The sequence below is a fragment of the Zonotrichia leucophrys genome, chromosome 1 (genome assembly GCF_028769735.1).
Source record: "Zonotrichia leucophrys gambelii isolate GWCS_2022_RI chromosome 1, RI_Zleu_2.0, whole genome shotgun sequence".
In the NCBI taxonomy this organism is placed as follows: domain Eukaryota; kingdom Metazoa; phylum Chordata; class Aves; order Passeriformes; family Passerellidae; genus Zonotrichia; species Zonotrichia leucophrys.
In genome coordinates this window covers 35,188,846-35,209,312 of record NC_088169.1, presented here as the reverse complement: position 1 = coordinate 35,209,312, position 20,467 = coordinate 35,188,846, and the positions used below count along the sequence as shown (strand labels likewise).

At 40.2% G+C, this 20,467-nt stretch overlaps 1 protein-coding gene across 1 annotated transcript in view; it reads left to right on the top strand.

Moving 5' to 3' along the window:
- Nucleotides 1-19,046, top strand: part of P2RY8 (P2Y receptor family member 8) — a 30,548-nt gene extending 11,502 nt beyond the window's left edge. The window contains exon 3 of the mRNA XM_064716321.1: nt 17,727-19,046. Coding sequence (XP_064572391.1) covers nt 17,795-18,868 — 1,074 coding nt within the window. The 5' untranslated portion in view covers nt 17,727-17,794 and the 3' untranslated portion in view covers nt 18,869-19,046. The remainder of the gene's footprint in view (nt 1-17,726) is intronic.
- Nucleotides 19,047-20,467: the final 1,421 nt, after the last annotated feature.

The following is a 20,467-nucleotide window of genomic DNA, read 5'->3' as shown; positions in this document are numbered from 1 at the left end:
CCATAGGCACTGATAGGAGTTGGTCATGCCAGCAATGACAGGATGTTACAAGAGATATATCTGCAGTCTCGTGCTGGCACAAGAAGGTGTGTGTGATCTTCTCCATGTATGTCCTGTGAGCCTTGTTCTGTTAATAAAACATTGGGTTGGTCTTTGCTCTGAGGCCAGCCTGAGCCTTGTTGTAGCTCCATGAGCACAGCTTTCATTCTCACTGGAGTCCTTTTCTCTGGCCTGGCTTCCTAGGTATTTCCCTGTGTAATTGCCACCCTTGGCAGAAAATGGAGTCAGTGTAAGTATGGGATCTTTCTACTGTTCTTCTCCCATTCCAGCCAGGAAAAGGGAATATGTAAAGGATCTTAGCAAGGTGTAGAGCAAGTAGATACCTATGCCCCTGTAGGCTGAAGCTCATCATCATGAGATCATCCATCTAAACAATGCAGGAAGTCAGGAATTTTTGTTCAACTGGAAACAACTCTACTTCACCCCTGTCTGTCACAGGGGGAAAAGATACATGAACACTCAGCCAGGTGATTTGCAGTGAAAGCATCACACACACCTACCAAACTCACCCTCGCACACTTCCACAAGCACCTTATTTCTGCCTGGGGAGTGGTACAAAAATGTGCAGTTGAGCTAGGTAGCTTTTCTATGCTCAATGTCTTTCCTAGTCTGCTGGGACAGGATATCCGTTCTCAAAGAGTTTAGCACGACATTTTAACTCCATGATCTAGAAGACTGACTGAGTGGCAGTACATTCTGGAAGATCTGCCAGTGTTCTTGAACTAGAGAAAAGCAATTGGCACTGCAATAAAAGCAGAAAAAGGAAGTATTTTTATTTGACTGCCTCTGATTCTTACAATAGAGGATGAGGACCATCCATCCACTGTGGCACTATGCTCACCAATGGATGATTTAGGTAGGAGCATGAGGTTCTTCTGCAAAAGGAGCACAATCCCAGGAAGCAGAGCAAAGCAAATGTGCATTTGTGACTCACATTGTATTTCTAGCATCAGGCCTCTGCCTGTTCATGTGCCTGACCTACTTGCTGGGATCCACTGAAACCCAACACTGAAGGAGAAAATTTCCATCACAGATGGAATTTCCAATTTCTGATGTTTATGCTAGCACTGAAAAAGGCTTTAGGAACCTAAATACTCTTTTGTTGTCACTCAGTGCTAAACCTCAAGACTGAGGTCTTCGGCTGCTCAGCTTTTGGTAAAGGTGCTATTATATCCCAAGCATTAAGTTCTCGGAAGCCCATATATCCTCATACCCAGCTCAGGCTGCAGGCCTGAAATCACAGTTGTTGAGTGGGAGGAAGACTGTTCCTTGTTCTGCATCAGTTTGGGAACCTAGTAAACCATAAACTGCCAAAACACTTATTGGACTACATCCTCCATGGGATACAGAAGGAAGCAAGATGTCAATGCCCTGTGCCCTTTAGTGCTGTGGATACTTAGGGCACTCCCTACAGACCATGGATGTTTACCTGACCTAATTGGAGCCAAGCATTCTTGCAGAAATTCATTAATCATAATGTTATTTATCTACAAGTTGTCTTTACTCTTGCAGCTGAATTTGTTCCAGGTTGCATGGTACCACTGTGACATAAATTCCAAAGGTGAGAAAAACAAACTCTGTGTTTGTTTAGTGCTAGAGAGGAGAAGACATCCAAAATGCAGTTCCTATTTCAATGTTATTTATATATTTTCTGTGAATCAACTAATAGAAAATCCTATTGCTTGATGGGGGGGGTGGGGAGAGTAGATTTACATCTCCTCACTCTGATGAGAGAAATAAATTCATATCTCCCACTTCCCCATTGTGTGATATTTAGGAAGTGTACTCTTTTGGCTGGTATGGATACTTCTGGGTATTATGAGATAAGACAGAGGCAAACATCTCACTGCAGCAGAAACTTCAGGAGTAATACATGGTTGCATCTAGAGATCTCCCTGAAATCCTCCACAAAGGGTGTGGAGGGTTTCACACTTCCTCTGAAGCTTTCTCAGAGACTAAGGTGTTTCTGTCTAGCTTTCTTACTGCTCAGTGTCCTGATTTTCTGTATTTCATGGTAAAATGCCTAATAATGAGGTGTTGAGGTGGGGATAGGGCCATGGAAACTCATCATCTCAGACAGGGCCATGGAAACTCCTTGGCAGGCAGGTGTAAAAATTTTCATTTCTACAACCCGGGGCAGAGTAGGTATGGATGGTGGTGCACTGGGCTCTCTCTGTGGGTTTAGATCTGTCTTAACTCCTCTAGGTTCTTGCTGCTCTCCTGTGTCTCTTTTTCTTTTTTTCTTTCTTTTTTTTTTTTTTGTGATTGAGCAAATCTAACCACAATCTCTTTTTACACCCAGTTTCTAAAGAAATTCTTTTTCCTGGTTTTCAGGTTTTTCAGATGAACTGTTGCTTCAGTAGTAACAAGAACGAGACATCAGAAATCCAGTATACAAAATAATACATTGATTCTGCAATATGAGGCATTCAGTCATTTGAGAACCAGAGAATCTTACAGTACCCTGCAGTTTGTGGAGATTTTTCCTCTTAGAATATGATTATATTATTAAAATTCATACAAAAAAAAAAATCCACTAGCTCTAAAGAAATACTTATTTTATTTTGCTAATTGATTTAGGAAGTCTCATTATATCATCAGTTAAAGTTCGAGGAAGTGCTCAATTTCAAAAGCCACTTTAAATGTTCCCCTTATAATTCTTGTAGCATTTTCAAAGCAAGACACTAATATGCCTTGAGCCATCAGTAGCAAGGTAACTGAGTTGTGCAAAAAATATAAGTATTATTTAAAGAAAAAAATATATGAGATTAGGAAAGTGACTTCAGAAGTCATTGAGCAAGTGAGAGAGAGCACTGGAATTTAAGATATTCTCCTATCATCCCCAAGAACACACCTACAGTCTTGCCAACTCTTGCCAATCCAGTCAGCCCTCAGAAGACACATGATTCTTAATCATCGACCTCTCGAAATTGCAAGGAGGCCTTTTCACAAAGAGATACAAAGAAGTCATTAACATTTTCATCTCCTTATTGACATGGCTCTCTGCAGGAACGATAATGAGGAAGCTCACTGTGAGTGCTGCCTTCGGTCCACTTCATCCCAGGGCTTCAGAAGTGGTTTTAGAGAGCCAGATCACTTTACACAGTTCAGTAAGGAGGCTCCTGACTCTAATCTAGAAAGTCATATTGCTTTGGATATTGTGGCATTGTGGGCAGGCCACTGACATACTGGTCAAAGTATAGTTACTACATTCTCATTGACGGTTTTGGCAGGAGACAAACTCTGTTGTTTGTGTTTGCTTTTGCAGAAGCATACAGGGAAACTAGTCAGGAATGCCACTGCTAAGGACTGATTCATAAAATATTTGGATGTCTTCTGAGGACTTAAGGCAAAATTAGTTTATTTTCCAAATATTGCTTTGCATCAGGTGTGCAAAGAAATGGGGGGAAAAAGCCAGAAAAAACTATATTAATACAAATGGCAATGGCAAGAAGTTGGCATGTGATGTGACCTAAAAATAGAGGACTTATATAAACACTTGTTCAGACTAAAAAGTACTCTGTCTTGTGATTGATGTGACCATTTCAAAATATTTCCTGTTGTGATTTTATAACCTTTAAAAAGAAAGGATAAATTTGAGCTGGTGAATGGCTAGGTCTTCTCTTTCTGCTGGTCTTGGTAAAGGGATTTCTTTAACATTAAAGAAACAAGTAAACAAAACTAAAAGACAAGCCTTGAGGGTTTTGTGTAGGTTAGTTTACATCATGCTGTAACAGAATGCTCTAAAAACGACAAGCCTTGAGGGTTTTGTGTAGGTTAGTTTACATCATGCTGTAACAGAATGCTCTAAAAACTATCAACCTACGCAGTACAAACACAAGTAACTTTTATATGTAGTTAATAGTACATCTAAGAAGCATCTGTAGAGATAGTGTGGGAGTGAAGGGAGGGCTGAACTGAGGAAACTGCTTTTGAAAGTTGTTTTTTTGTGTGTGCAATTTTTTTAAAAGAATTTCAGAGAATGGAAAGAGGAACCTACACTGAGAAGCTAGGCCCAACTTGTCAAAAACTTTCCCCACAGCGTGTGGTGAAACATCTTTTATCACTGCACTCTTATCTGTAGTGTGTTGGCACTATGGTTTGCTCACCTGCATGGACAGATGGATGGATGGGGCTAGAAGGGATTCTGAGAATTTCTTTTGTTTTTCCAGGCTCTTTTATGAAAATTTAATGCACAACCTTTATTAAACCACAATTCTCAAGAAAATGGATCTATTTTAAAGCTTAAAACTCCTTTCCTTTTCTTCCTCTCTCTTTCTCTGTGTATTTGTATGATGATTAGGCAATATAAGAGAAACACACAGAGAAGAAGAAAGGAAACTAAAGTTGCTCTCCTGAAAAGTATTGCTTTTAGGTTTTTATAAAAGTCTTTCTCAGATGTTGAAATAAAAAGGACTCGAGTCTGTTTCTTTCAGTTCCCTGAAAAAGCTTCAAAACACTGGCGTTTTCCTTCATTTGCTTGCCAAACCACATTAAACCCTGCCACAGTGCTCAGTGGCTGTCACAAGCACGAGTGACTTCATGTGTCATGCCCCACCAGGCTCCCCTCTGCTGAGCTGATGCCACACAGAGATGCTGGCTGGATGCCCCGTGCACATGCAGAAAGTGGGCCAAGGTCCCAGAGGACTTCAGCAGGGCTGGGGAGAACATGGAGTCTTGGCAGCTCTGTGGGAAAACCCCATGAAGGCTCTGAGCCCCTGAACTTCTCAAGAGCAAGCATGAGCAGAGTCCCAAAACAGAGCTGGGAACTAAGCAATAGTAAAAAATAGATAACCTCCACTGTTCTCAGAAAGAGAAGTGAGAAAGTAGTTGGCACTGATGTTTCTTCACTGTGAGCTGGGCAGCAGGCTGTGTTTTCAAAAGGCCTATCCTGTCTCTACTCCCAGGTACCTGAGGGCATCCTTGGGGTTTCAGAAGAGAAGGTGGCTGCTGTGGTGGCTGGGATCACACCTCAGGCACTGCCAAAGCATCAGGGGTCTGCCAGCAAAGGAGCTTCCAGCAGCAATCCTCCTTCACGATCTGTGGCACCACAACAGAGTGAAAAAGAGAACCAAAACCTTCTGATAGGGAAGCCCTCATGAGAGTACAGGTTTCAAGATTGCCATTTGCTAAAAATTCTCAGTTAAAGAGTTCAAGTTGTAGAAATTTATCTGCAATAATCTATAGACCAAAGCTCTTTGGTGCCTCGATTGGGAAGGGGAGACCCCAGGTGAGTGCTCTTGCTGCTGTGGACACTCAGAATGGCCATGGCCTGAGCCGAAAGCTGCTAATCCTCATCTTGTGAGGGCCTCCTCACTGGGTCTTGAACAGATTATTTCCGCAAGGAATCATGTTTGATGTGCCTGAAGACACACATTGCCAGAGTGCATTTTCCTTGTTTGGTTAGGGGTACTTGAAAGGTTTTGTTATTTCCATACTGTTTGCTCTCACAGCTGATTTTTCTATCCCAAGCACATTGCTACCACATTTACCATCCTCATCATGTGATTAATGATGCAGTCCTCCAGCCACAGCCTTCAGCCCATGGAAATTCTGTCTTGTGTAACAATCCTGAAGCAACATGGCCCATTTTAGCGTCGCTGTATCAGTGTGTGCCTTGGCCATGCCATTCCTAACAGTCACTTTCTGTCATCAGACTTCTCAGATGCCTAAATTAGGTCAGATTGCCAGCTGAAAACCAGGGCAATCAGCCTCAGCATTTTTACATTTTCATTTAACTGGTTTTTTTTATGTATCTGGGTTTTGTTGTGGCTCACTGTTTTATGTGATGTGCTTCATACACTTCACACGTAGCAACTGTTTGTCTGGTTCCTTCCTGGACTTTATTAACACCTTTTCCTGTCATTTTTACTAAGATTGCAGGGGATTTAATAACATTCCCACCACTAAATATGTGCCATCCTGAACTGTACACTTTTCTGTGCCCCTTGGCTCTCTCTAATTTTTAGTTTAAAAGCTATAACATTAATTTTTAGTAACAGAAATTGCCCCGTTTTAGTTTAGGTCAAACCATATTTTCTTGATGGCACCATCTGCACCAAACATTTCCTTTATTCTTAAGTGCATCTATATAGTTTTTCTATGCATCTGCTGTCAAGTTACACACTGAAAGTTCAGGAATGTGGTAATATTTCAGAGCACATCACTTAGAGATCGCTAGGGCTCTTAACAGCCCAAATTTTGTCTCCAAAGAACTCTCTCCTAGTGCTATATCTATCTTATTGAAGCATAACTGTACAAGTCATCAAAATTGCCTTAGATCAGAGTCTAGCTGGGGTGTTTGATGCTGATACAGAACTGTGAGGAGTCTGACAGTGCTACAGAACTGTGAGGAGTCTGGTGGTGATACAGAACTGTGAGGAGTGGCTGATAACACCACGGTGCTGATCTGTCAGCCTGCAAGACCTGGACTGGCTCCCCACACAAACCAGGTGCAGAACACTTGACTTCTGCCTGTGATTATTTCATAGGAAGAATTCATTATAATAATGCATATATCTGACTATTGTTGGGGTACTTACATGCTTCTCCAAGCAAAAAGAGTGTGTTAAACAAGGATAGAATCCAATTTCTCTCTTATTTATGTGTTTAAGTTAACTAAGTGCAGAGAGGATGGGAGAGAAAACCAAACCCTGAATACCATGGCACTTGCAGCCAGGTTCAGCTGAAAAGCTGAACTTTGACTTCCTATCTCACCTGTACTTGAGGATATCAAGAGGAGTGAAGCAGATGTGGTTTCAGGGTGCTATTCCTGTTGTAGCTATTTGTATTAGTGTAGTCACAAAGATACTGGACTAAAGGTGAAGCTTTTCTCAGAAATATTTTTTCCTTCTTTTTTTCCCCATTTTATAATCTCTGCTTCTTGTAAGTTACCAGTCATACCTCTAACTGGTATCAGATTGCCAAGCTGAGGAGAAGTCAAGAAAAAAAGTGTTAAGTCACAAAGAAAGTAATAATTATGTTGACTCTTTGCTCTTCCTTTTGTGCATATATGATGCTGCTTTTAAAACTAGGTTATATCTGCTCCTGTAGACTGTTGTTTCTGAGGTCCCTGTTACCTGTGCACTTTGCTTTTGGGCAGATGAGCTCTGCACTCTTCAGGCACTTGTGAGTCCATGTTGTGCCTGGAGCCAGCCACAAGCAGCACAGCTGCAGTTATTGATACTCAACATAAGCTGTGAGCTTTTGCAGAGAAGCCAATTTTCAGTTCTTTCCACATGCGAACAAAGTGATTTTGCACAAGCTGGAAAACAATGATCTTGCTTCTGCCTGTGAAGCAAAGAGCTTCGAGGTGCCGTGCATACAACACACAAAGCTGCCTCTGTGTGCTGCATGAATATCAGACCTACAGGACTGCTCTGAGAGAAATGCTTCCTGGTCATGCCGTTGGACCTCCATAGATTATATGATCATAATTAAAAGGCAGAATCAGCCATGAATGTAGCTTGAATACTATTGAATGGTGATGACAATTTCTTTAAAAAATTAAGAAACTTTCTCTAGTAGAGAACCGCAACTACTTACATGTGACCATATACACAATCAGCTGAACATCACTCCGGAAAAATACAGCTCATCTGTAGCTCAGCAGTACAATTCAGGGTTCACATTTTGATCTGTAACGATAAGCAGTAAAAGAAACTGGGCAAAGGAAAAAGTTGCAACAGTGCAAGGTTCCTCATGGAGATGACCTGAGGCGCACCCCAACCACCGTTCCCTTCAGGCCAGCTGGCAAGGAAGCATTGTCCAAAGTCCTAGGGAATGAGCTCACCTTTCCCACTGCCTTGGATTGCCTACATTTCTGCCTCCTAGCCCTTTGTCAGCCAGGCACACCTTTCCTCCTGAAATATATGCAGTCACCTATTTTCAGTGGGTATGGACAAGAGGCACAGGAGAATGCCTGAGTGCAATATCAGTTCCAGTCATACCAAAGTGCCTCCAGCAGCCTGGTTTTGTATCAAAGCCTTCCAGTAAGATGTGCAGTTTGACAGGAAGCAAGGCTCATTCTTTCTGTATATCTAGCTCCTCTTACCCTTTCAGGAGCAGAGAATAAGTAAGATATGCAAGAAGCTGCACAGTGCACATCAGTTTAGCTCCTACAGAGCCCCTGGTCTCAAATTTTTCAGCCAAGACTGTTTTCATTAGCACTGATGGGAGAATCACTCCAAACTGACATGAAAATCAGGAGAACACCCAGTCTGCAGGAGTTCACTGCCACAACATTGCAGAAGGCACCTGAGGGGAGTGCATTGGTCAGTCCATTCCATGGTCTGCCAATAAGGGCTAAATGTTATGTACTGAGCAAGTACTGCAGCAGGAGCAGGAGAAGACAAAATAATTTTTATTCTGAGTCCTGAAGTAATGTAAAACTGACTGTAGGCTTTGACACACAGGTGGAAGAAGATGGATTCAGGTAAAACAATGCATTTAATCCTGTTCTGTGCCAATTTATTTTCACACAAAAGCTGACCTGGTCATTTAAAAGTAGAAATTGGGTGATCCAAATGTGAAAGGGGTCAATTATGTTTTAGTGAACTAGCTCAGATTCTGACAGATTCCAGGCAACTGTGGGCGTCCAGGAAATCAGGATCTGAATCAACAGGATGTTTAAAACAGGCTGGAATCTGCTTCAAACACCTGCATTTACTGTGGAAGTGACTACGTATGCAAATACTGCAGTCACTGGAGATCTGCCCAGTACAGTAAACACTTTCCAACTCACCCTAAAATAGATACTTAGATTTCTATGGATGATAAATCCATAGCTGTAGCAATGACCAGGCAGGAAAGGCCACCTATACACAAATCCTGCTGTGGAAAGACTTTTGCCTATTCATATAGATCTTAATTAATAGGAGGAACAACTATTCATCCTGTGTTTTTACCAGTCACCAGTTGTTATGGTTCCAGTACTTTTAGGACACATCTATTTATTCAGGGGGTAGAAAAATGAATCTGCTGAGACCAATTAGTCTCAGTGGAAGCAGTGGAAAAAGGCCCATCTGAAGGCAGCTTACACCCTCAAACAAGTTATTTGATACACCCCTGCAAATATTACTTACAATTTCTGGCCCAAATATGTTATATGGCTGTTCGAATTACTCTACATTGTTTGCTCAAAACATTTCCCAAATATCACACCAAATTATTCTTTCAGGTACTCCTGCAAAAATTCGTGGCCTGTCCTGTTTATGGGCTCAGTCATAAGCAAAATCATTTAACAGCTACAGACTGTCATATCCTTACTGTAAATATGAAAAAAAACATAATCTGAGGTTCTTTTCTTTTTTTCTTTTTTTTTTTTTTCAATTTTTATCTCTAAAGATAATCTTCAAGAGCACACAGCAACTGTACCTCAATTCCTTTGTGGACTGATCAGGAGAGGAAACACTTGAAGAGAGCTTCACAGAAAAGAGAGGTGAAAAGATAGAAAGTAGAGATTTCAAACAGAAAATATATACACACATATATTTGTGTATAGCATAAAAGCATATGTGTATACTTATATATATTTGTTTGCTGCAAAATGCAGTTTGAGCACACAGATTCAGTGTAAGACCACCAAGTTTCTGAGGACTGAGGGATTCTCTGTTAGGAATCTGTCATATTTTCTACCACAACTGCCTTGAGCCAATAAACTGTTAAAATTCTTTTCCTGGAATTTGAGGTCAGAAGGGAAATGATTGATTACACTCTTTCCTCTGACTCTTACAAGAGCTCAGTGAGGCAATTACTTGTAGAGGGAAGTAGTTGATGACCAGAAGCCATTGTCTGTCAATCCTGGATACAGACAATATTTAAAACCTAAAGTTATAAAGGAAACCTGTTCATGTGTTATTTAAATTTCAGCTAGGCAGACTTCAGGCAATTTCATCAAAGTTCTACAAGAACATGCGTCTACATCTTGCCATAAGTCAAGGCCAAGGTACCTGCAGGAGTGCCCTCTGGCACAGGATAACTCCACACTGTGCAGGATGTCTGCCGGAGGAGTTAAAGGGAGATTTACAACATGATTGTTCATGGCTCTGCACCATCTGACAAACTCTGTGGTGCATTTAAGTGAAGGGTCCTTGCCAGGAATCAGCAGTTTTGGGAACTGCTTGCATGGCTCTTCCTCCCTGTGCAAGATAGCATGGTTTCACCCAGAGGAAAGTTACCTTGTGCTGTTGGGAAATACGAGTGTGCATATGGGCAGTGATCACAGAGCCTCTGTGTCCTACAGAATGAATGCTTGAGCTGATATGTTGAACTTTTCTGTTGCCTTAGCTTTGCTAATATTTTTTAAAATATCAGTCTTCAAAAAAGCTTTTAAAAGTTTTAAAAGTCTGCTTATGTAGGAAAGATCAACGTATATATAATATTCTAGCTATTAGCCCCTAAATTGGAACCTCTTCAAATCCACTTTAGGATACTTACTCTTACTGAAATTTAAACCAGCCTACAAAATGTATCAGTAGTTACACAACTTGGGTTTCAACTGACCTAAGGTTTTGTGCACAACATTTTTATAGGCTGACTTGTGTGCTGGTAAAGAAAACTGCAAACTGATTTATTTTGTAATCTAAGTAGCACTTGAACTGTAAAATCATACTTCAGATGCTGAGAGGTTTTTGTCAATACTGGCTCACAGACTTACTATTTCCAAGAACCTGACTACTGCAGAAATAAAGTTTTTTAAAGACCATATTGATGAGTTTCGCTCTGAGCCGGCTCACAGACACAGATGACAGTGGCTGTGTTCATGCAAATCTTACCTAAATTAGGGTGAATGTTGCTAACACCAGCAGAGAATCCTGACCTTGCTGATTTATACTTCGAAAAGATGAAGGTTCAAGTGAACTAAAATCAGCACAACTGCATAGTCCAGGACAGACACAGGAAATTTGAAAGTAGATATGTACATTTAATTTTACTACTTAGCTAGTTCTGAAAATTCGGTGCAGCATTTGCTTGTGGAGTTTCTTTGCCTCTCATCTGTATTTTTTAAATTTCATGGAAACAAATTTTTGATTCAGTCTTGGAAAGTGCCTGCTTTTACTCTGTCAGGCTGGAGAACAGAAGCACTCCCTGGTAGGCAGAAATGACAGCATTATTTTTATTCATTTTTGAATAAAGCAGTTTTTCTCTAGAATGGTAGAGCTAACAAGCTCTAACAGGTATGCACCCCTCTACTACATGAAAGCTGGTAATGTTTCTATATTTTCTTGCTGAAAAAAGAGAGGGGTTTTTACCTCTCAATGTGAAATCCTTGTGGAGAGAAGACACTTTTGTTTTACCTTGCCCTGATGGTTTGAGGTCAGAGCTATAACCACCATAGGGTTTACTTTGACTGTGTGTACTAAGATAAAGACTGACATTTATGTCTGAAGGAGTTTTTGATTAATATAATGAGTATAGCTTAACTTTTTCATTGTAAAATATATGCCAGCTTTTGCAGTGAAGGTATACATACGGTTTACTTATGTCCTTTATCTGAGTGATCTTTGGTGAACAATTAGAAATAAAGAGCAGGGTTTTTTAAAAGCTAAATGGCATGGAAGGTCAGGAATATCATAGATAGTTCAACACCTTCAGTTTTGTTTTCTCTGCTTATTAATACTTGCACATACAAGTGCACTGAGGGTAGAAGTGTCATTTCCCAAATGTATTTCTTCTTAAAAGAAGGTAAGCTAAAACATCAAATACTGCCTTTGTGATAACATAACTAAGGCTTGGCAACAGTTTCTGACCTTTGTGATAATGATACTCAGAACAGAACAACAGGAAAACAAATAGGCTAAAAGAACAAGGAAGCCCAAGTACAAAGAAATTTCTTAGAAGACTTATGTTCACATCTTCACTGAGTGAACCAAACTCTTGGCTTTTAGAGATGTAGAGGTGTAACATTGCCAGCTAAAATTTGCATGAAAGTTTATTGCAAGGGTGAGAAAGAACCATCAGTACAAAACCTGCAGCCCCTTTAGGTAAGGCCCATGTTCTGTTTAGGAAACATTCAGACAGCGATGGACTCATTTGCATTGCTCAGATTGGTGAACTTGAACATTTGCAAAGTGTTTCTCTGAATCGCATGAATGGTGCTTTAGGAACTGGACTTGAGATGTGTTACAAAAGGGCACTTTTTCTTCTTGTTCTCATATTAAAACCCCTTACTTTATTAAAATATCGAAGTGTTTGTCACTTTTCCCACAGCTCAAGATAATCGACTCTTGGCTCTTTACCTTCCTGACACCTTCTTCTCCTCACACTCAGTCTACAATAGAAATTAAGCATTTGTTTTATGGGCTTTTACTCATCTCAGTAGTAATTCACATAGTCCAGGAGGGGTTGAAAACCCAGCAGGAACACTTGAGAGCACCCAAGTTGTCTCTAGTTTTATCTACCATTAGGTAGACATAAACTATCCTAACCCTCTAGCTCTTGTTACTGCTTTGTAATCAAATTGAATAAGCAAAAAAATAATGTCAAATAAAGTATACTAAAAAGCAGTCTTTAAAGAAAAGCAAAATACATTCTTCAGCTACACTTGCATTGATGAAAAACTATTAACAGGGTTTTTCTAAGTGCTTGCAATAAAATCTGTGCTTCCACTTTGCTTCATTCTAAATCTATTTGCACTTGAGTTGAAATTGCATTTCAGCTTGTTTTACCTGTAATCTGAAACATGCCATCCTGCATTCTTCAGCTAGAAGGGTGTCTCTCTACAAGTATAACAATATCAAAGACTTTATGAAATAAGAACTTTTTTCCCTTATGCAATAGTGCTTTGGCAGGTGGTGAAACAAAAATTAAGAAACACAATAAGTTTTGAAAGGCTTTCTGCTGTGGGATATATTTTAAGAGGTATTTTTCCATCTCAAATCACAAAGCAAATCTCAATTTTTTTGTAAATAGGCAATTTTCATTTTGACTTCACTCAAGGGCTTTTCAGTCTTTTTCACAGGTGTGCTTGAAACTGAGAACAGGAAGATAATAGATGTAAGAGAGAAATCACATCAGCTTAATTTAGCAGTTCTCTAAGAATAGAGACATGTCTACTGTTCGTCTTCCACAGCAAAGAAGCAACACGTATCTTGTGATTTTTTTACTGTTTGATTTTCAGTACAACCTTAAATGTTTTATTTATCAACTTTTGTCAATTGAAGGGAACGAAATTCCTATTCCTATCAGAAAAGCATTAAGCAGCTGTCACCTTAACTTATGGTTACAGCTTGGATGAAAACATGATGCCACTGAATTTCCAAGTGAGTTTTCTGTGCAGAGTGCCACGAGCCAGTTAGTACAAAGAGCAGCAAAAAAAATCCTACATGGATTTAGTGAGCATTACTCCAGAGGCTTAGTACTTAATATGAGACTAATATACATCCATCTACTAAATGTTTCAGAAATCAGGCAAGCAGAAAAGCTTAACATTTCTCCTTCTATGTCACAATCTTGAGGACTGATGTAAATGTCTCTAAGACTGGGTCATGTCACTTGAAGAATCCTTATTTAGTTTTTGTTTCAGTATGTACATTGGTCTGTCGTATTTGAAATATAGGTCTCCCAAAATTAAAGAAAAAGCATGTATTTCTAACAGGGAAATTTATGTAACAGAACTATATTTTGAAAAATTATGTGTATGAAACCATAGCTTAGGGTGGATGTTTTAAAATCTGTGCAAGCTTCACTGATTTGAATTCTGTTGTAAAGCTGAATTTGGATGGGAAAAGCTCATAAAATGTAAGAGGAGTCTAATTTTAAACCTCTAAAGAGGAATTATTTTCTCTCTTGATGTCTTACATTTACAAATTAAACCACAAGAGACAGACAGAGGCTGTGGGTGCATTGGGGGAAGGACACAGTTGCCCTGAACCAGATAAAAATGTAAACACAGCCTTAACTAAATGCCAACAGACGCAGGAATGGGAGGGGTACATTGTGGTTCCAGCAGCTTAACCTGCTGTGGTAGTTTCAGTCTAGCCAGCAGCCAAACCCCACACAGTCATTTGTTCACCTCCCCCACTAGGCAGGACTGGGGAGGGATTTGAAAGGGTAAAAGGAAGAAAAATTGTGGGTTGAGAAAAAGACAATTTAATAAGAAAAACAAAAGCCATGCACACAAGCAAAGCAAAACAAGGAATTAATTCACTGTTTCCCGTGGGCTGACAGGTATTCAGCCATCTCCAGAAAAGTAGGGCCCCATCCCATGAAAGGCTTATTTGCCAAGACAATCACCATCACTGCAAATGGTCCCACTTCCTCCTTCTTCCCTCTGCTTTATATGCTGGTAATGGAATATCCCTTTGGTCACTTTGGGCTGCCTGTCTGTGTCTCCTCCCAGCCTTGTGTACCCCCAACCTCCTTGCCAGCATGGCACTACAAAAAGCAGTGTGGTGGCTCTGTGTAAGCCCTGCACAGCAGTAACAAAAATATCTCTCTATTGTCAACTCTGTGTTCAGCACAAATCCAAAAAATCTTCTCATACCAGCCACTGTGAAGAAAATTGGCTCTATTCCAGCCAAACCCCACACACCTGGGCATTTAAAAAGCAAATCATTACAAGTGAGGGTGAATCAGAGCAGGAATTTCTTCTAGTCCAGGCTTTCCTGACAAGGAATTCAGGATTAGTGTCAGAGAATCTGGCAAAAGGAAAGATGAAATAGGGAGGAGGATTTTCTGTACTCCACATTTCCTCAGCACATTTCCCCAAGAGTCTATCCGCCCTCATGAATGACCTGCAACATCAGTCTTGTGTGCTTTGCATGCCCCCTTCTTCCCTGCAGAAGACTCTAAAGGAACCACCCATCATTCCTCTGCTCATTGTGATGGACACCTGCATTACTAAAAACGATGTCAAGGAGACATACCATTTTTGGAAAGCTCTTGTAGGCACATAATCAGTAAGTCTGGTGTCTTTCAACTCCAGTTCAAGAGGTGCCTGCATTTGGAGGCACTTCTGTTTTACTGAAAGTAGTGTTCCACAAGTGCATAAAATTTGCCTTTAGTCAGGCCGTGAATGCTGACACTGTTTTGCATTTGGCAGCATCCAGGCATGCATTTTTTATCTCCTTCTTATCAAGATGTTCTCTCAGAAAAATGCAAGTACAGAAGAAAATACATTTGAGATTAACACAAACCAAAATGTGAGACATATTAGATAGCTTTATGACCAGTGTGATAGATTTAATGGAAATTTTTACCTATATTCCTTCCTTCCCAAGTACCTGTAATTTCTATAGGAGTAGCTTCTAGAGGCCAGTGATAGCAAATATCTTTCATTTGCTCTACATTATTAGAGCTCTGTGGTAACTCTGATATAGACAACAATCTTCTGTTTGGATTGAGAAGTATAGAGTTGTTAGGCACACAGGGATGCTACTTGAGCAGGATTTTTGAGGTAACGGACTTAATGAATAAACATTTGCTATGCTAAGTCACAAACAGATGGGTTGAAATAGAGAGCATGAAGGCTTTTTTCCCAGAGTTATGTGACAGTGAGTGCTTTTTCAAGTTAGCCTGTAAAATGAAGAATTAGCTCCAATCTTGATAGATCTCCCCTGATAAGATTTGAATTTCATTTGCAATAGATTTGGCTCCAAGGGCTTTTTGCAATTGTGTCCATATGATGATCACTTCACTACCTGAAACACGCTTGCTCTGTGTCATGTGCGTGATATATGTCCATCTCTGATTTCTCTGAAATTCCTATTTTCTTGTTTCTTTATCTAGGATTCCAACATCTCAGCTGGAAGCAACATTAATCAATACAACTGTCTTGATACTCACTCTCACCACTTCTGAATATTTGTAGCTGACATTTAAAGCACTATTGTCAAATATATCAGATCAAGAAAGAACTTTAATAAGCCCCCACTGAGCTGCTTGCTGCTGTAGCTGTGCCTTTTTCTGGATCTGCACTCGGGTTTTTCTCAGTTGATTATCTCTTTACTGCACTGCAGCCTCCAGTAGAGACTTCACATTTGCCAGGTCCCAGGAATCATCAATGGTTCAGAAAACAAGTTTTTCAGTAAAAGCCTCTCTCAGAAAGTACAGTTTTTTGTCAGAATTATTATTTCCAGAAACTATAGAGTTTCTCAGCACTGTGGGATGAGCTCTTTGAGGACTGACTGGTTGGACTGCTCATGGCCTATGAGCACACAAACTAAAGCTCTTTTTAAACAAGATACCAGGTTAAGTGATACCAACATGTTTTTTAACCTAATCTCCTACAGCAGGGCTGCCTTGCAACAAGGTGCTTGGAATAAACCATGCAGGTGATGAGAGTCCACAAGCAGGAGTGTGTCTGAACCCACTCTCTGCCTGTAATTAAGTAGTAGAGATGTGCCCACAGTTATTGGCTGACTTGGCCTGGCACCTCTTCAGCCCTTATTGTAACTCTTTGCAGAACTTACTGTATATCTATCCTCTGCCTTTCTGGGTATTTGTTGCCATTTCTTCACTTTTTCAATGTTGTACTTTTGTGAAATTGCCTCCCTGTACTCACAGTTTAAGGAAAGCAAGCACACACATTGAGGTGTGAGTTTTGTCCTGCAGCTGCTGAATGCTTCCATGCTGCTTAAAATAAATACACTAAACCATGAGCTATTGCATCTGCCAAGAAATATCTATGAAAAGCAGACAGTGAAAGCATGGGTCTGCTTTGCAGACTGCAAAACTGAAAGTAATCTTGCAGAATTAGAGATTATGCAAATAAGACCGCTGCAAACAGGACATTTTAAACTAAGTTACATTTTGCAGAAACTGAAGCTCAATGGTATTTTTTTCTTGGTAGAAGAGAGCTTCTCCAGCCTGTAAACCAGTCCAAGCAATTGCAATCTGTCACTGCTTCTCATTTTTCTTTCTTTATATTCTTTTTATATTATAAATATAGCAAGAGTCATTGAATGCATATTTTCTTTTCCCTAAATTGAAAAAAAGCAAAAAAAAATTAAAATCCACACCTTATTTGAAATGGATCACAGTTTAGTTGTGGGGAAGAAATGTCAGAAGATACTGTGCACTACAGAAATCAAGGTTATGACACCTTGAGTAGATGCAATGGATTTAGCTCACAGACAATCCATGGACTAGTGTTCTCACGCAGACATCAATTGAATGTCAACTTGTGATATGTGATTTTCCTTATGTTACAGTAACGTAATGAATAGACTACAGAGCAATCCATGTGAGAGGGATTGATGGGCCAAGGTCTAGGGTGTGAGGTTCAATAAGGCAAAATGCCAAGTTCTGCCATTGGGTCACAAGAACCCCACACAGCCCTACAAGCTTGGGGCAGAGTGGCTGGGAAGTTGCCCAGTGGAGAAGAACCCAGGTGCTCTTCATAATCAGTGCTATGATCTAATTGACATGGTGATGTTTGCTCAAAGATGCCGTGATCTTGGATGTCTTTTTCAAGTTAAATGATTCTGTGATTCTAAGCATCAGAAAACCATTCACCAGGGAAAATCTAGCTGCTCCAAAATAGGAAGAAGTCAGATTGGTGATTTGAAGGGAGGCAAGATTTTCAGAAAGTAATTTTAATGGATTGAGTGCATTCAAGGAAAATCTATCAAACTGAAGAATTTTTTTAGTTGATTAATACATGATTCATGTCCTAAATTTCTGCTTTGACATATTGTTTTTCTCACTTGACATTTCTTCTCTAGGTTTTCAAGCCAAGTGTTCATGATATGATCCAGCTGGCTTACAGGGATCAACAATCCACTTATGAAAAATGGTTAAAAACGAATCCCACCTGGATGATTTGACACTGGCAATGCTCCAGAATAAAACAGTCTCCATCACCCTCCCAGTTGTGTATACAGTAGTGGCTGTGATCAGCATCCCTGGCAATTTGTTCTCCCTTTGGGTGCTCTGCTGGCACATCAAACCCAAAACACCTTCTGTTATTTTCATGATCAACTTAAGCATCACGGACCTTATGCTGGCCTTATGTTTCCCCTTCCAGATTTCTTATCACGTCCGAAGCAATCACTGGACATTTGGCAAGACTCTTTGCAGCCTTGTGACAGTGATGTTCTATTCCAACATGTATTCTTCCATACTGACCATGACCTTTATCAGCATGGAGCGGTACATGGGTGTGGTACACCCCTTGAAGTCGGTCAAGTGGAGAAGAAAAAGATATGCCTTGGGTGCCTGCCTAGCTATGTGGTTTGCATTGCTACTAGCCTTCTACCCACTAGAAACTACAGACCTGACCTATGAAGTGAAAGAATTAGGGATTATAACCTGTTTTGATGTCCTTAAATGGAATATGCTGCCCAACTTTGCAGCTTGGGTAGCCTTTCTCCTCACTTTATTTGTTGTGCTGTTCCTGATCCCTTTTGTTATAACAGTTGGATGCTACATTGGTATCATTAGGAAGCTAATTCAGACATCAAGCAGATATGGCAATAAGCAAAAGACTAGATCTATATACCTGGCAATAATTGTCCTTCTGTCCTTCATCACTTGCTTTGCCCCCAATAACTTTATCCTACTTGCACATATGATCAGCCGCCTATTTTACAACCGCAGTTTGTACCCTGCCTACAAGCTTACCTTGTGCCTCAGTTGCTTCAACAACTGCATAGATCCCTTCATTTATTATTTTGCATCGAGAGAATTTTACCAGAAATTCATGCAATTGTTTCGCCCTATGGTACCGCTCAACGACAGCTTGGAAACCAGAAGGGAAAGTTTATTCTCTGGCAGGACCATGTCAGCCAGATCGATGTCAAGTGGACCCATGGATGGGTTAGAGGGAGTAAGGATCAATTTGCAAAGGCAGGAAAGTGTTTTTTAGTGTTAGATATTCCCAGAAGAAAGACACCTGTGAAACTCAGGAGTAGATACAGAAAACATTTCCTTTTGAAAGGCCATGCTGAAAATACCTTGCTTCAGTGACAGAACTCAAACTGTACTTAAATTGCATTTCAGGATTTTCTGGTCATGGAAGTGCTAAAGGAACTGAATTTCTTCAAGAAGGCACTGAAGCAAATCAGGCAGGGTTAGCCTGGAAATAGCCTTGCTGCATAAGACCAAGGGATAGGTTTAGAACAGTTACTCTCAGGTTGTACTACAGTTAACCAAAGACTTTCAATTCTCAGTGAATGTGAAATATTACTGTACATGAATTAGAGCATACACCAAAGCTGGTTTGGGAGTAACAGAGTTGTTTTTCTAAAGAATGTGCTAAGCTTTGTTTTTGTTTTTTGATTATATTTCCTTCTCTGTTGTTGTATTTTTATAAAAGAAAGAATAAAAGTAGCATGGTATTTTACCATTAATGCATAATGCAGAGCCACTGTGAAATCACCCAACTGCTTTTCAGTCAAACCACACTGACACTTGAAAAGGCTAGGTTGACTCATATTATTATTTATTTCAATCTTATACAGCAAAACATCTCATACAATGAAAGGAAAGCTAACAATGTTTGCAAATACAGCTGCACTTCTTGAAGTTATTAATTTCTCAGGACTATGGGGAGCACTTTATTGAAAGTAACAGGCCTTCCCAGATTAACCTATTACAGTACCAATGCTGCTTGTATGGGGTTAGTATCAACTGGTCATTTTCACCAATGTGAAAAGGCTACACATAGAAGAACCATCCCCCTCAGCAGAATTTAACTTTACATAGTGCCTGGGGAGTGATGTTTTCTTCCTTACAGAGATAGTGTAGATTATAAACCAGATTTTCAACTGGCTAAATGAAAATTCAACCACAGACTGGAGAGTCATTCTGTGCCAGCAGAAGCCAGATGAAAACTTTTCCTGATAGCCGGATGTCAGAAACAGACTTCTTTCAGGCAGGCAAGAAGAGAGAAGAAAGATGAAAATAAGGCTTGAGAATGGGAGTTGTACAAAACATCCTGAAAATAAGTTATGGCAGGTAGGTTGAGCAGTCCTGTGTTTGGAGCCCTCCTCTGAAATGTCTTTCTACAGTTTGTTTGCGTATTGTGTGCCATGTTTAATCCTTCTCACTTCGCAACAACTGCCTGCATGCCTGGAAAGACAACTGCTGCAGAACATGCACTGGGGACAGAAAAAAGAGAAGTTATTCCTGTAGTATTTACAGCTTTTTACCTACATTTGACTCTCACTGACAGAGGATAGACACAAACCACCTGAGAAGACCAGACAAGACCCCCTCACAAGCAAGACAAAAATACACAATATCCTTTTGCTGCATTTCGACTCCATCCAACAGTGAGGAGGAAGCCGTCTGCAATGTTGTAGATAGCTGGTTGAGACATGTCATGCTGCACTGATTCCTGAGCTCCTGTGCCTAAGTAATAGGCAACCCCCAAGGCCCTTAAAATTTGCCATTTTTCTTTGGGCATCTCATGGTTCAAAACCAATTTTACATCACTAATTACCATGAATTTCTTCACAGTGGA